The sequence below is a fragment of the Chelonoidis abingdonii genome, chromosome 11 (genome assembly GCF_003597395.2).
Source record: "Chelonoidis abingdonii isolate Lonesome George chromosome 11, CheloAbing_2.0, whole genome shotgun sequence".
NCBI classification, from domain to species: Eukaryota; Metazoa; Chordata; order Testudines; family Testudinidae; genus Chelonoidis; species Chelonoidis abingdonii.
This window is the reverse complement of record NC_133779.1, coordinates 17,701,586-17,715,944: the sequence shown is the minus strand read 5'-3', so window position 1 is coordinate 17,715,944 and position 14,359 is coordinate 17,701,586. Positions and strand designations below refer to the sequence as shown.

The following is a 14,359-nucleotide window of genomic DNA, read 5'->3' as shown; positions in this document are numbered from 1 at the left end:
GGGGAAGTGGGGGTTGTGGGCTTAGCGCCTGGGGGGCCATAGAGGGGAAGTGGGGGGTTGCGGGCTCAGCGCCTGGGGGGACATAGAGGGGCAGTCTGGGGGGTTGTGGGCTCAGTGCCTGGGGGGCCATAGACGGGAAATGGGGGACGTGCTTAGTGCCTGGGGGAACAGAGGGGCAGTCTAGGGGGTTGTGGGCTCAGCGCCTGGGGAGCCATAGAGGGGAAGTGGGGGTTGTGGGCTCAGCGCCTGGGGGGACATAGAGGGGCAGTCTGGGGGGTTGTGGGTTCAGTGCCTGGTAGTCCATAGAGCGGAAGTGAGGCGTTTGCTCAAGTGCCTCTGTTCTGCGCATCCTGCGGATTTTCATTAACTCGTCACCGCGGCAGTTGAACTTTTGAATTTCAGGGGCTGCGAAGGGCTTGGCCTGTCACAGCCCCCCTCCATCGCATAAGGGCGCGCTGCGAAGGGGCGTTCCCTGGGCCTCCTTCGCTGATGGCTGGCGCGCGGCAGTTTGTACCGTTTGAATTTGCCGGGCTGGGGTGAATTCCACCCCCAACCCCCCGCACATATATTCCACCCCGCTTCCCTGCCGGGCAGCTCGCTGAGATTCCGCTGCGGGAGAAGGGTCGCTGGCTGAGCCATGTCCCAGGACGGGAGACAGCAGCTAATCCAGAACCCACCTCTCTGCACGCGCCTCGCTTTTAAAGAGACGCACGGAACCTGCGGCTGTCGGCCCCTAGCAATCCGCACAGGAGCCCCTAGCAAAGCCTGGCCTGCTTCTGCTGTTTCTGCATGGAAGGGGGGCAAAAACCTTTGTGGGTTTTGAAATGAAACCAACCGCGCTTGCAAGGCACTAGGCAGTAACCTTCCCCCGCAAAGCTCTCTCGATTATTCATCTCCCTCTTCCTCTGAAAAATCAGCAGGTCTCTTGTTCCATTTATCTGCTCTGTTCGCATTTCAGCTTATTCCACCCACTTGCATTCGCTCTGCAGCACTGGCCCCTGGCAGAAGACAGGACACAGGGCTAGATGGACCTTTGGTCTGACGCAGCATAGCCATTTTATTACAGCCTAACAGCCTCTACAGCAAGGGAAAACGCGCAACCCGACTCGAGAACTTAAGTTCTTCTCGCTTTACTAAAATCACTACCTGTCTCCTGTCCCATGTGCCTAGCAAAATAGCTTATTGCTTCACATTACCAGGGGCACCGTTTCCAGGTCTCTGGAAAAGGATCCGGTTTTCTAGCCGTGGGGCGTGTTTTCCTGAAGAACATTTGGGTTCCTGTATATTTTACCCACCCGTTTTCTCCCGGGAGAGTACTGGTATCTTTACTGATTTGATTGTTCATTTTTCCTTACCAACACCCCCCAAAAAACCAACACCAAGGCGACACAAAAGGGATTAACAACTCTCTGCCTGATGCTGTGAGTGGCTCTGAAAAGAGCCTTTGGGGTTGAGATATTAAGTGGAGAAATCGCCCTCGCCTATAAGGCGGCAGCAGCAGTAGTAACCTGCTTACTTTCCCTTGGCTTTATGGCTCTCGGTTTTCTTGGGCAGCAGTACCGCCTGGATGTTGGGCAGTACGCCACCCTGAGCGATAGTGACTTTGCCCAGCAGCTTGTTCAGCTCCTCGTCGTTGCGGATGGCCAGCTGCAAGTGCCGAGGAATGATACGGGTTTTCTTGTTGTCCCGGGCGGCGTTGCCAGCGAGCTCCAAGATTTCAGCAGTAAGGTACTCCAGCACTGCAGCCATGTAAACGGGAGCACCAGCTCCCACTCGCTCCGCGTAGTTCCCCTTGCGCAGCAGCCGATGAACACGACCCACAGGAAACTGCAGCCCAGCACGAGAAGAGCGAGACTTAGCTTTAGCCCGAGCTTTACCTCCCTGCTTTCCCCGGCCAGACATTATAATGATCTTTAGAGAATAAACTAACACGGCACGAATAAAATAAAACTAACGGAACAAAATGTGTTCTTTGCTTTTTATGCCTTCGTTAGCGATCAGGCCAGACACTCGTGATTGGCCAAGCAAAAAGCTCCTGAGAGAACCAATGGGAAGCCTACTTCTCAATCCGACCAATCGGAAGAAGAGTCAGTTGTCGTCTCCAATAGGATGGCGAGACTTGGAGCGCCACTTATTTGCATACGAGTTTGTAATGGAGACAGATAACTGAGTATTTAATATCCAATAGGAAGGTAGGAATTAGGCTACCCTTATTTGCATAGGGGAGCTATAAATAAAGGCTCTCCTATGCTTACAGCTTATCATCCAGTGTGTTCTATCAGTGTTTTATTAAGCGAGTTTCCTTGAAGTCATTATGCCTGATCCAGCCAAGTCAGCTCCCGCGCCTAAGAAGGGCTCTAAGAAAGCGGTGACCAAGACCCAGAAGAAGGGGGATAAGAAGCGCCGCAAGACCAGGAAGGAGAGTTATTCCATTTATGTCTACAAGGTGCTGAAGCAGGTTCATCCCGATACCGGCATCTCTTCCAAGGCTATGGGCATCATGAACTCCTTCGTCAACGACATCTTCGAGCGCATCGCCGGGGAGGCGTCTCGCCTGGCACATTACAACAAGCGCTCCACCATCACCTCCCGGGAGATCCAGACCGCCGTGCGCCTGCTGCTGCCCGGGGAGCTGGCCAAACACGCCGTCTCGGAGGGCACCAAGGCCGTGACCAAGTACACCAGCTCCAAGTAAACGGGAGAGGTCTCTAAAAAAACAACACAACGGCTCTTTTAAGAGCCACCTACTTCATCCATAAGAGAGCTGTGGTCACTTTAACTGATAATTTAATCTCCAGCTTTCAGATGTACTGAATGAATCTAATTTCTTTTGCAGTTTATACCTTGTGTTAAATTCCACTAATTTATAACATTCTGGTGAATCTCATCTCTAGGTGATATCAGGGGATAAGAGATGGAATTTACGTGCAAAGTGAATTTATTTTTCACTTGAACGAACCTGGTAATTGAGTTAGAGAAATATCGGAACTTTAAAAGATTATGCTGTTTTTCAGCAGTTTTCAATATATTCTTCCACCCCCACCCCCAGCCCTGCATGCCTGGAGCAGTATTAATCCGCTTAACCAATACGTTCCATTTTATACTTAGCTGTGACACCCCCAAGAACGTTCTCCAGACCTTTCAGAACTAGAACCTTATTTCTCAGCAACAAAAACTATTTCTTGATTGCTGTATTTTTTTTTGAAGTCTGGACCTTTTTCTTCAGAAACAAGATGAGTCCAGTCTTAACAACAAATAAATTACCTCCTTTCTCTCAGTGTATTCAAGGGTATTTTGAAAAAATAGAATATTCCTTTCTCCATTCTATCAATTTTAAGGCATTAGAGATATTCAGTAACATTCTGTGTGGTATCAATTTCTTCCCAAAATATAAATTCAGTGATTTAAATTAACTTAATTTTCCTGATTTTTCAAATTAAAATTGCTACACCGAGGGACAGATTACTGGGCTCTGGGGGAAAATAGCGGGGATTGCAACTCAAAGACCTATAAGAAATTACACTAAAATGTTTCAAAGGGATAAAAAAAGCAGAGAGAGCCTGGAGACGTTTGAGGTTGTGAATGTGCTGCTGGCTGGAGGAGTGAATGAGGTTAATGAAAATATTTTTAATTTAGCTACAGGTGGAGACAATTCATTCGTTCTTGAAAGCTCTTGAGCTGAAAAAGCTTTAATGGGTGTTTTACGCTACGTTCCATTGTTAATTTCTTCTAACTGGGACTCGTTTCATTATTGATCAGATCAATGAACGGTGGAGCGGGGCTGGCGCCAAAAGGCAGTTTTTTGAATTTTAAGTTAAGCTCTGACTAATGATTGGCCAGAACTTGCTCGGCGGAGCCTCATTGGTGGGAGCGAAGATTCGTCACATTATAGGGCGAGTATCAGAGGGGGAGCCTTGTTACTCTGGATCTGTAACAGCAGCAAAGAGTCCTGTGGCACTTTATATATAGACTAACAGATTTAACACCAGTCTTTCAAACGCTTAACTCTGTGGCTCAAATATTGTATTGTACAGAACATCCAGACTAGCTGTATCCAGCTAATTCATTATTATTTAACTCTGTTATTGTAGTAGTGCTTAAGGGCCTGGCTAGGATGGCCTCCACAGTGCTACCATAAAATAAATGACAGTCTCTGAGGCAAAGTTACAGTAAGAGACGAGTTTCTAAAGGACCAGAAGAGACCACTGGGGTCTGCATTCTAGCCTAACAGAAGCCACCGGCCTTTCCCAAAATCCTGTTTGAACTAGAGCACCCGCATTTAGTAGAAGAATCATCCCATCTTGATTTTATAATTGCCAGTGCTAGAGACTCCACTATAACCCTTGGTAAATTGCCCCAATGATTAATTACCTTCACTGTTCTAAATATACACCTTATTTCCAGTCTAAATTCACCTAGCATAAGTTCCAGATACTGGAACTTGTTAGACCTTTGACTGCTAGAGTAACTAGCCCATTATCAAATATTTGATCCCCAAGTAGGTACGGACACTCCCCGGGTTATGCAAGACCCAACTTACCAAATTTGCACTTACGGAAAAAGTTCCTTAAGCCCAAAATAAGATTTTTGAGTTGCAGAAATTTTTGCGTAATGTACGAGTATATGTTTCTGACTCACGCAAAATTTGAGTTACACAAGGCTTTCCGGAACGGAACAATTGCGTAAGTGGGAGGGCGTCTGTAGTTATAGCGCATAGGGGATAAAAGTCACCCCTTAATCTTATGTTTATTAAACTAAATAGATTGAGAGTCAAGAAGCTCACTCAGCAGCGCTGGAACAATTTGTACAGTGGAGGTGCTGAAAGCCATTGAAGCAAACTGTAACAAATTTATTTGAGCATAAGCTTCCCTGGGATAAAACCCACTTCATCAGATACATGTAGTGGAAAATACAGTAGGAAGTCATATGTACACAGAGAACTTGAAAAAAAGGGTGTTGCCATATACACTATAACGAGTGATCAGTTAAGGTGGTCTATTATCAGCAAGAGGGAAAAAAAAACCTTTTGTAGTGCTAATCAGGATGGCTCATTTCCAACAGTTGATAAGAAGGTGTGAGTAACAGTAGGGGAAAAATAATCCTGGGGAAACAGTTTTACTTTATGTAATGATCCATCCACTTTGCTTTTAAACCCTGTTCTAGTCCCGGCCTTCACAACCTCCTCAGCCAAGGAGTTCCACAAGTTTACTGTGCGCTGCCTGAAGAGGAACTTCCTTTGATTTGTTTTAAACCTGCTGCCCATTCATTTCATTTAGTGACCCCTAGTTCTTGTATTATGGGAACAAGTAAATAACCTTTCCTTCTTCACTTTCTCCACATCACTCATAATTTTATAGACCTCTGTCATATCCCCCCTTCCTCTCCTCTTTTCCAAGCTGAACAGTCCCAGCCTCTTTAATCTATCCTCATCTGGGACCTGTTCCAAACCCCAAATCATTTTAGTTGCCCTTCTCTGAACCTTTTCCTATGCCAGCAGATCTTTTTTGGAGATGAGGAGACCACATCTGTACACAGTATTCAAGATGAGGGCGTACCATGAATTTATAAGGGCAATAAGATATTCTCCATCTTATTTTCGATCCCTTTTTAATGATTCCTAACATCCTGTTTGCTTTTTTGACTGTGGCTGCACGGACATCTTTAGAGAACTGTCCATTGTGATAAATCTGGATAGGGCAGGAGCCATTTGAAAGCAAACCTACATGAGTTACACCTCACTCAAGTGCCTCAAAGGGTCCCTCCCAGTTTTTTTCTGTGCAACAGGGGCAGGTTAGAATTTAATGAAGTCACGGGGGGGGGGGGGTCCTCTGGTGCTAAAGGCAGGAGGTGCGGGTTCCCGCTCCATGGAAGAGGCTCTGTGCCCAAGGAGGGGCAGAGGCTCATTCCACAGTAAATCAAACAGGATTATGGGCTGAGCTGGTGAAGGCCTTACACGCAAGTTGATGGCAGTTGTCTGTAGGTCTGTGTGTAACACAGTAAAGTTGGAATCTTACATCCAGTCAATTCCAAACGTTCAGGAAATGGAAATAGTCCAGGCATCTGTGATCAGAATGATTTTGGAGGGTGGGAAGAAGTCAGAAAGCCGAACAAGAGAAACATTAAGCTCCGGCCAGTTCTTTAGCACAGGCCAAGCCTTGCCTCAAACGTTTCTGCCTTTGCCTGGAGATTAAATAACTGGTTGATGGTGCCCATTAACCCTCTTCCAGTATAACCATACACACCCCACATCTTATCCCTGCTTCTTCTCCATAAACCCTCCTCTTTTACAGTGGCTGAGCGTTGCTCCGGGCTAGAGAACAGGGTGGCATTATTCCCTCTGGGAGTGGAGGCCCCACGGTCCAGAGCGAGTGGACTCTCTGAGGAGGCCAACGGTGAGAGACAGGGGTGCTAAGGCTCAGAGAGGTGTAGTTCCAGGAGGCAGAGGGATTTGACCTCTGAGAAGGCCTGTCACACTGAAGGGGGGTTTTCCCAAGGACTGCACGGAGCCAAGAGTGGGCATGGCCTGTGAGTCCATGACACCGACCAGTTAACACATTGATATGGCTATGCAAAATGACTTTTCTCCCACGCAAAAATGGGGGGGGGGGCAGGAAGGGAATGTGTTGGCATTGGGAGAATGTACAGCCCCCGACACGGAAGGAGAGAATGAAGGACCCTCATATTGGGGAAAGAGGAAAAGTGGCATGCAGACACCCTCATATGGGAAGGAAGGAGATAACGGGCTCATTCTGAGCCCCTGCCAGAGAAAGGAGAAATGGGGGCACACAGAACTCGTGCCACAGGAAGGAGATTGGAAGGCCCTGATATGGGAGAAGAGGGAACAGTGGAAAAAGGGTGCACCCACCCAGCACAGGGAGCACTTAATTGGGGTGCCACATTTCTATAAAACATTTATTTCGATGTGGCCCAGAAGGAAGAGGCTCTTTCCCTCCCCTGTGTTTTCTCCATATAAACAATCATAAAAAGCAGCGGTTCTCAGACTTTTGCGCTGGTGACCACTTTCACACAGAAAGCCTCAGTACAACCCCCCTTATAATTTAAAAACACTTTTTATGTATTTAAACACCATTAAATGCTGGAGGCAAAATGGGGTTTGGGGTGGAGGCTGACAGTTCACAGCCCCCCCATGTAAGAACCTTGTGACCCCCCCAAGGGATCTCAACCCCCCATTTGAGAACCCTTGATATAAAGGATACTTCACTCAACACAACCTGTGGAACTCCTTGCCAGCGGATGTTGTGAAGACCAAAACTATAACATGGCTCAGAAAATTAGATAAATTCATGGATGACAAGTCGCTAATGGCTATTAGCCAATAATGGTCTGGGATGGAACCCTGAGTGTCCCTTGCCTCTGACTGATCAAGACTGGCAGTGGACAAGGGACGGATCAGTCACTTGTTCTGTTGATTCATTCTGAAATACAAGGTACCAGCTACTATTCAAAGACACCATACTGGGCTAGACAGACCATTGGCCTAAACCAGTATGGCCATTCTTACATTATCATCAATATCCACGTTTGGATTTTGATCTGTGTGGCTCATTATAATGACACTATTTCACATATATTTCATAGCATGCTCTCAGCTTGTGAATAAAATTGTAAACCACCACTTACCTTGTGAAAGCAGGAAAACATGGGTAGAGTGAAAAAAAAATTAGTAACCTTTCTCTATAGAGCTGTTACTCATCTCCATCCTGCTCTGAGCCAGGAGACTGAGGACACATTTATACAGAAGCAGAAATGACAGAATAGGAGCAGGAGGAAGTATTGATTCTTGCATTTAAGTTCACTTGCTAAACTCACACCAAAATGCAGATTAGAGTAATTATTTCATCTAAACCATTTTCCTGAGAAATGCCAAAAACCAGGTAAGTGGAGAAAGTAATTGTACTGCCAAATTAAGTACAGATCATTCTCCGTTTTAGCAGCTGTATGGGGTGTTCATGCGTTTCACTCCTAATCCCTTAGAAATGAAGTTGCTCTTTTAATAGAAAAGTGGAACCCAGTTTAACACCAAATCTTTGCTGTCTGGTAACAATCCAGCCACACAATAAATCACCCACAATCTGTTGCATGCATCGCCAAAATATCTACTTGTACTTCGTTTTCACCCCCGCCCCATCTCCCACTTATGTTTTCAGAGATCATCAGCTCTTTTCGAACTTGTGGGTGGCTCTTAAAAGAGCCTTTGGGTTCTATGAATTCAAATCCTAACTACCTGCTCATTTGCCCTTGGCTTTGTGGCTTTCGGTTTTCTTGGGGAGCAGCACCGCCTGGATATTGGGCAGAACGCCACCCTGCGCGATGGTGACTTTCCCCAACAGCTTGTTCAGCTCCTCGTCGTTGCGGATGGCCAGCTGCAAATGCCGGGGGATGATGCGAGTTTTCTTGTTGTCCCGGGCAGCGTTACCGGCCAGCTCCAAGATTTCAGCGGTGAGATACTCCAGCACTGCAGCCATGTAAACGGGCGCGCCGGCTCCTACTCGCTCCGCATAGTTCCCCTTGCGCAGCAGCCGGTGCACGCGGCCCACAGGAAACTGCAGCCCAGCACGAGAAGAGCGAGATTTGGCCTTAGCCCGCACTTTGCCACCCTGCTTTCCACGGCCCGACATGACGACGCTCTGCAAACCAATAACTCCAACTTACAGAATTCTACGCATACATACTTGAAATTGTACGGGCCCAACCTTTTATAGACTCGGGCAGATGAGCCACGCGACTTCTGATTGGCTCTCCCTGTATCACCCAATGGGAAAGCTACTTCTCTACCTGGCCAATGGGGATTAAAGATGCTGTGACTGTCCAATAGGAAGTGCAAGAGGTAGAGTCTGCGTCCTGCGTTCCTGGGTTGGCCGCGGGGGTGACGTGTAACTTGCTATCAGCCAATAGGAAAGGAAAAGGTAGGCTACCGTATTTACATAGGTGCGGTATCAATAGAGGGCCACAGCTGCAGGTTACAGTATTGCGTTTTCTAGGTTGCGTGTAATATTTAATATGCCTGAGCCAGCGAAATCTGCTCCAGCGCCCAAGAAGGGCTCCAAGAAAGCGCTGACCAAAACCCAGAAGAAGGGGGATAAGAAGCGCCGCAAGACCAGGAAGGAGAGTTACTCCATTTATGTCTACAAGGTGCTGAAGCAGGTTCACCCCGACACCGGCATTTCCTCCAAGGCCATGGGCATTATGAACTCCTTCGTCAACGATATCTTCGAGCGCATCACCGGGGAGGCGTCTCGCCTGGCGCATTACAACAAGCGCTCCACCATCACCTCCCGGGAGATCCAGACCGCCGTGCGCCTGCTGCTGCCCGGAGAGCTGGCCAAACACGCCGTCTCGGAGGGCACCAAGGCCGTGACCAAGTACACCAGACAGCTCCAAGTAAAGGTCGTGTGCCTCTTCGGGAAGTTGTAGCACTTAACCCAAGCTCTTAAGAGCCACCACTTTCTCAATGAGGCTTGAGTTGCTGTTTCACTGCAGAAGTACTAAAGGCTCCTTTTTAAAACGTGCTTTGAATATCTGGGATAACCTAGTCCTGTCTCGTGTTTCTTGGTTTAACACCGACAGTAGATCGTGTGATCATTAAGGGGGTTCCAATGCTGTCAATTAGAGGTATGTCTTGGGCTCAAAAGATGCATATTACGGGTAAACGCTACAGGAAGGCAAACCCGCTTCTAGGGACGAGTGTTTAGGTGATCAACTGAAATTCCTGGTCCTTCTTTCATAAGCTTAGAAAGCTCACGTTTATTCTTCCAGCTGAACCAGTGGGGCAAGAATGGTCTTTATAGACAAAATAAACTGAGATTTTTGTGTTTGTTTTAATACAGATTTATAGGGATAGGATCAATGATCAGACCTAAACCAGTTTCTCGGCTTCCCCAGGAGGGGAAAGCGCTATTCATTTCCCGGTATTTCAGTGGTTGTTTCCCAAGGACGTTAATCCCGTGAATCTGCCTTTCTAAACCGGATTTGGGGCCTGGGAGATTGGAAGGGGAGCAGCGCGTTTACCTTTGTTAAAAACAGCGCCAAAACCGACCGGAGGGAGATTCCGTTTGCGACCATGTGACAGCCAGATGTGGGACAACTGGTGAAGCCTCTCGAATCCTGTCTGGGGGAGGAACTCAACCGCCTACACCCCAAGGAACCACCTTGGCTACCCCACAGAGAGAAATCTCGCGAGAAGCAAATCTTGTAACCAATCGGCACCCAATGTTCAAAAAGCAGGAGACAGTCAGGGATGGCTTAAACAATGATTAGTCAAAAGAATGAATATTTGCCTCATATTATGCCCCTGCCCTACCCCAAGCTGGGGGAGAACCCAGAGTCCTGGCTCCAACCCCTCGTGTGTACCCATTGAATCCTGGGCCAGGTCTTCCCCGCAATGGGCCCCTGGCGCTCCTGCTGCGTTGACGGGGGTGGGGCTGGCCCTAAGCCCCGTGGGGGGGAGAGATCACAGGTGCACTGGCTGTGGGGCACCCAAGAGTGCTGGGGGGGCGGGGTTGTTCCACTTGCCCCCCAACTGCACCCACCTGCTCAGAGAGGCCCGACCTCACCAACCTGCCCCCCCGCCATCGCCCAAGCTCCCACCCCGGCCGCCAGGTTTCAGGACTCACTGTATGCACTCCCCCCGAACCCCACTGCAGCTGGGCCCTTGCAGCGGGGCTGGGGGTCCAAGGTCTGTAGCCTTTGTTCCAGAGGGGGGTTGGGGTTCATGCTCCAGTCGCTGAATACGTTCCTTGTTCCCCGTCCCGTGTGCCCATGGGGGGGCAGATTGGGGGTGCTCCCTCGCCCAGCTCCTGCCTCCGATTTCCCCTTTATGTCGAGTCATAGAGGAAAGGGGGGGGTTGTCGTGACCCTCACCGGCACCTCACTGACTCCCCCAAATCAGAGATCCGTCTCTCGCCAGCAAAGGGGGCTCTCGGGGGGGGGGGCCGCCAACCCACCCCCTGGACAAAAGCTTTGTAACATTATTTAGGCGAAGAAGACAAAAGGCCAAGGGGGTTCGTTACCCTCCCCGGGGACTTGCCCCCCACAACGGCGCAATGGGGGCTCCCAATGCCGAGAGTAAGTGGGCAGTGGGGGAACCACTACGTACCCCCCAGCCCACCCTAGCTCCGCCCCCTTGGCCCCCCCACCCAACAGCAGCATCGCACGGGGAGGCTGTTAACCCCTGTGGGGCGTACGACATGACCCGCAGTGGCCAAAGTGGGAATGCAGCCCTCTCCCCCCGCCAAGTCATTGCAGTTCGCTGCCCCCCCTCCGCGCCCCGAGAGCCCCCCCCCCGCGCTGTCCTCGAGCTACAGACATTTTTGAATAGTTGGAGGTTTCCTGAGGGGGGGGTGTAACGTGGCCTGCTGCCCCGCCGGCACCCGCCCCCCCCCAGGCGTCGGATCATGGAGGGGGCCTGGAGGGGTCACCCCCGATCTCTGGGGGCGCCCCCATGCTCCTGGACATCAGTGGGAGTTGCAGCTTGGACATGGGCGAGTCCCCCCCACCCCGACTGGCGGCAGGACAGGGATGGGGGGGGCGCTGTTTTCACCAGGAAAGCGGGGGGGGGAAATCAGCTGATCTGTCACATGACCAGCCCACGCTGGGTCCCGCCCCGCTGGAGCGGTCGGGCAGGAGCAACCGAACCGAACCGGCCGGGTGCGCTGCGGAGGCCGGGGCAACGCTGAAGAGCCATCGGCAGCGGGACCCACCCACCTTCCAGCACGGCACGGAGGGAAGAACCAGGCGTCCGGGCTCCCCGCACCCCAACGCCACAGACGCCACCAAAGACCCAGGTGCCGGCCTACCCTGAGGCGCAATAGCGGGAGGGGCAGGTACTGGGGGGGCAGGATTGGATAGCAAGGGTGAGTGGGGGCTGGGGTCGCGGGGGGGAGCGCGGTGTTTGGTGCAGAGGGACACGCCCCCGCCTCCAGGTCGGGCTCATGGTAGTCTGGGGGCGGGCGGGTGGATAAGGCCTGGGCTGAGAGGCACAGGCTCTGGTCCGCAGAGCTGCCCATGGGGGCGGGAGCCGGACTCCTGTGTCTCCTGGCTCTTGGAGGGGATGGGGGTAGGGTTAGAGCGGGCGAGAGCCAGACTCCTGGTTCTCTCCTGGCTCTGGGGCTAGTTGTTAGAGCAGGGGGCTGGGAGCCAGGAGCCTGGTCTTGTCCCGCGCTGGAAGGGGAGGGGACGGGGGCTATGGTTAGAGGGCGGGCGGGGAGCCAGGACGCCTGGTTCTCTGCCTCCGATAGGGAGGGCCCGGGGATGGGTGAGAATAGAAGCAGGGTTAATGGATAAATAGATAGCTAAGGGTTAATGTTTCTTTCACCTGTAAAGGGTTAACAAAGGAACCAAACACCTGACCAGAGGACCAATCAGGAAACCGGATTTTCACAGCAGGGGAGGAATTTTTTTGTGTGGCCTGTGTCTTTGTCTGGCTCTCAGCTATGAGAGGGGATTTCTTTCTATCTTCAGGCTTCTAATCTTCAGTTTCAAAGTTGTGAGTAAAAGGTAGCAAAACAATAGGCTTTTATATGTTTTGTTTTGTATTTACATGTGTGTAGTTGCTGGAATGTTTAAATTGTATCTCTTTTTGAATAAGTCTGTTTATTCATATTTTTCTTTTAAGTAAAAGCCCGTGTATTGTCAACTTAATGCAGAGATCATATGTTATAGTGTTTTTTTTCTTTCTTTTTTATATAAAGCTTTCTTTTTTAAGACTTGTTTGAGTTTTCTCTCTGGGTAGGCTAAGGAACGAAGGGAGGGGGAATTCTCTTTGTGTTAGATCTACGGAGGGTAAGCTCTGCAGCACCAGGGAATTGGTGAAGGAGGGGGAAGAGAGATAGAATCTTTTCTGTTTCCTTGTCTTTGGGTTTGTCTCTTTGTGGAAGAGAGGAGACATGCTTTTGGTATTGTTGATGTAAAGGTTGCATCAGTAACTCTCATAACTCTCAGGTTAGCCCAGAGAGGAAAGTCTGGGTGGGAGAGAGAGGGGGAAGGGAAGTGGGTTATTTCCCTTTGTTGTGAGACTCTGAGTCTTGGGGTCCCTCCAAGGAAGGTTTTGGGGAGACCAGAGGGAGCCAAAACCCTGGAATTTTTGGATGGTGGCAGCGAGATCAAAGCTAAGCTGGTAATTAAGCTTAGAGGGGTTCATGCAGGCACCCAGATTTCTGGACGCTAAGGTCCAGATTGGGGAATGCTTATGATGGGGGAGCTAGAGGGTTAGACCAGTGGCCCCTGGGTGTACTTAGAGGTCTTCCAGGGGGGAGTCCATCAACTCATCTAGAGATTTGCCTGGTTCCCAAACTGTGGTTTGCGAAATGTTACAGGGAGGTCTTGGGGGGGGGGGAGCTCCCTAATGGGGGCCAGACAGAGCTGTCCCTAGGGCCCTGGGGGGGGCAGCAGCCCAAGCCCCTGGACTTCCAAGCGCTAAGCTGAGCCGAGCCGTCTCTACCCGCTGGGGAGATTCAAACAGAAAAGGAGGTGGATAATTTGTTGCTGTTTTTAAAAGTAAATAGGCAGCTCCTGTTCTTAACGTGACGCCGAAGAACAAGTTTCAGCTTGGGCCGAACGTGCGTCGTTTGCCTGGACTGCTCGGGAGGGACCCGAAGGCCTGCGGGTGTTCAATCCGGCGGGTGGTGTAAACACCCTGAGTCAGCTTCTTAAATCCCTTCCTGCTGTTTCACATCTGCGACTCCCTGGTGAAATGGGGGAGCCTTGGCCCGTGACCGGCTCCCTCCGAGGGCCGCCATTGTCATCGTGTAATAAACCGACTGTTGTGATGAATAATAATTAGCGTTCATTAGTGTGGAAGAAGCAGACCATAACCCCCCCCATTAGATTTCCAAGGGCCTTTCTTATTTGTACTCAGCTCAAGGAGAAAATCCCATTTTTAGGGGGGTTCATGAGACCTGACATTCCAGTGACAGGGGCGCCCGGGTTGGTAACAGGTGGGGAGCAGGGGCCTGGTTTTACCAATGACTCCAGAGAAGGCACAAGTGAAGCCAGTCCCTGCTAACGTCACACAGAGGTGGCTTGGCTCGCGCTGCGCTGCCTCCAATATGGTACAACGGGTATGGGGAGCACAAGGGCCATTCAGCACCAAAAGGTTACAAATTCTGTGCCCAAAACTCAGCCAGTTTTATTTGTCAGTCAAATCCATGCAGAGGCTCCAGCCTGGCAGGGGGAGACCCCCCGCCCACTGCACCAAGGTGGGGATCACCCCCCAGATTGGGTGGTGGGGCTGCCCCCCACCCTGACACAGTCCCAGAACCAGCCTGGGGCATTGCCCCTTGGGGCCAGGCAGGATCCCAGTGTGGGGGGGAATCTGGGGGCAGCAACTCGGTGGGGGGCG

At 50.5% G+C, this 14,359-nt stretch overlaps 4 protein-coding genes across 4 annotated transcripts; 2 read left to right on the top strand and 2 right to left on the bottom strand.

Annotated features, from left to right (window-relative positions):
• Window positions 1–1,265: 1,265 nt before the first annotated feature.
• LOC116826557 (histone H2A type 2-C-like) lies at window positions 1,266–1,927 on the bottom strand. The gene has a single exon (XM_032783355.2). The coding sequence runs from the start codon at window positions 1,900–1,902 to the stop codon at window positions 1,513–1,515; it is 390 nt and encodes a 129-aa protein (XP_032639246.1). The 5' UTR covers window positions 1,903–1,927; the 3' UTR covers window positions 1,266–1,512.
• Window positions 1,928–1,988: 61 nt separating this feature from the next.
• LOC116826561 (histone H2B 8-like) lies at window positions 1,989–2,695 on the top strand. The gene has a single exon (XM_075070766.1). The coding sequence runs from the start codon at window positions 2,315–2,317 to the stop codon at window positions 2,693–2,695; it is 381 nt and encodes a 126-aa protein (XP_074926867.1). The 5' UTR covers window positions 1,989–2,314.
• Window positions 2,622–8,671, bottom strand: LOC116826555 (histone H2A.J-like). Its single transcript, XM_032783353.2, has 2 exons — window positions 8,246–8,671; window positions 2,622–2,708 (listed from the first exon to the last, which is right to left on the bottom strand). The coding sequence occupies exon 1, from the start codon at window positions 8,637–8,639 to the stop codon at window positions 8,250–8,252; it is 390 nt and encodes a 129-aa protein (XP_032639244.1). The 5' UTR covers window positions 8,640–8,671; the 3' UTR covers window positions 2,622–2,708; window positions 8,246–8,249.
• A 322-nt stretch (window positions 8,672–8,993) lies between these two features.
• LOC116826551 (histone H2B 8-like) lies at window positions 8,994–9,435 on the top strand. The gene has a single exon (XM_032783348.2). The coding sequence runs from the start codon at window positions 9,022–9,024 to the stop codon at window positions 9,433–9,435; it is 414 nt and encodes a 137-aa protein (XP_032639239.1). The 5' UTR covers window positions 8,994–9,021.
• Window positions 9,436–14,359: the final 4,924 nt, after the last annotated feature.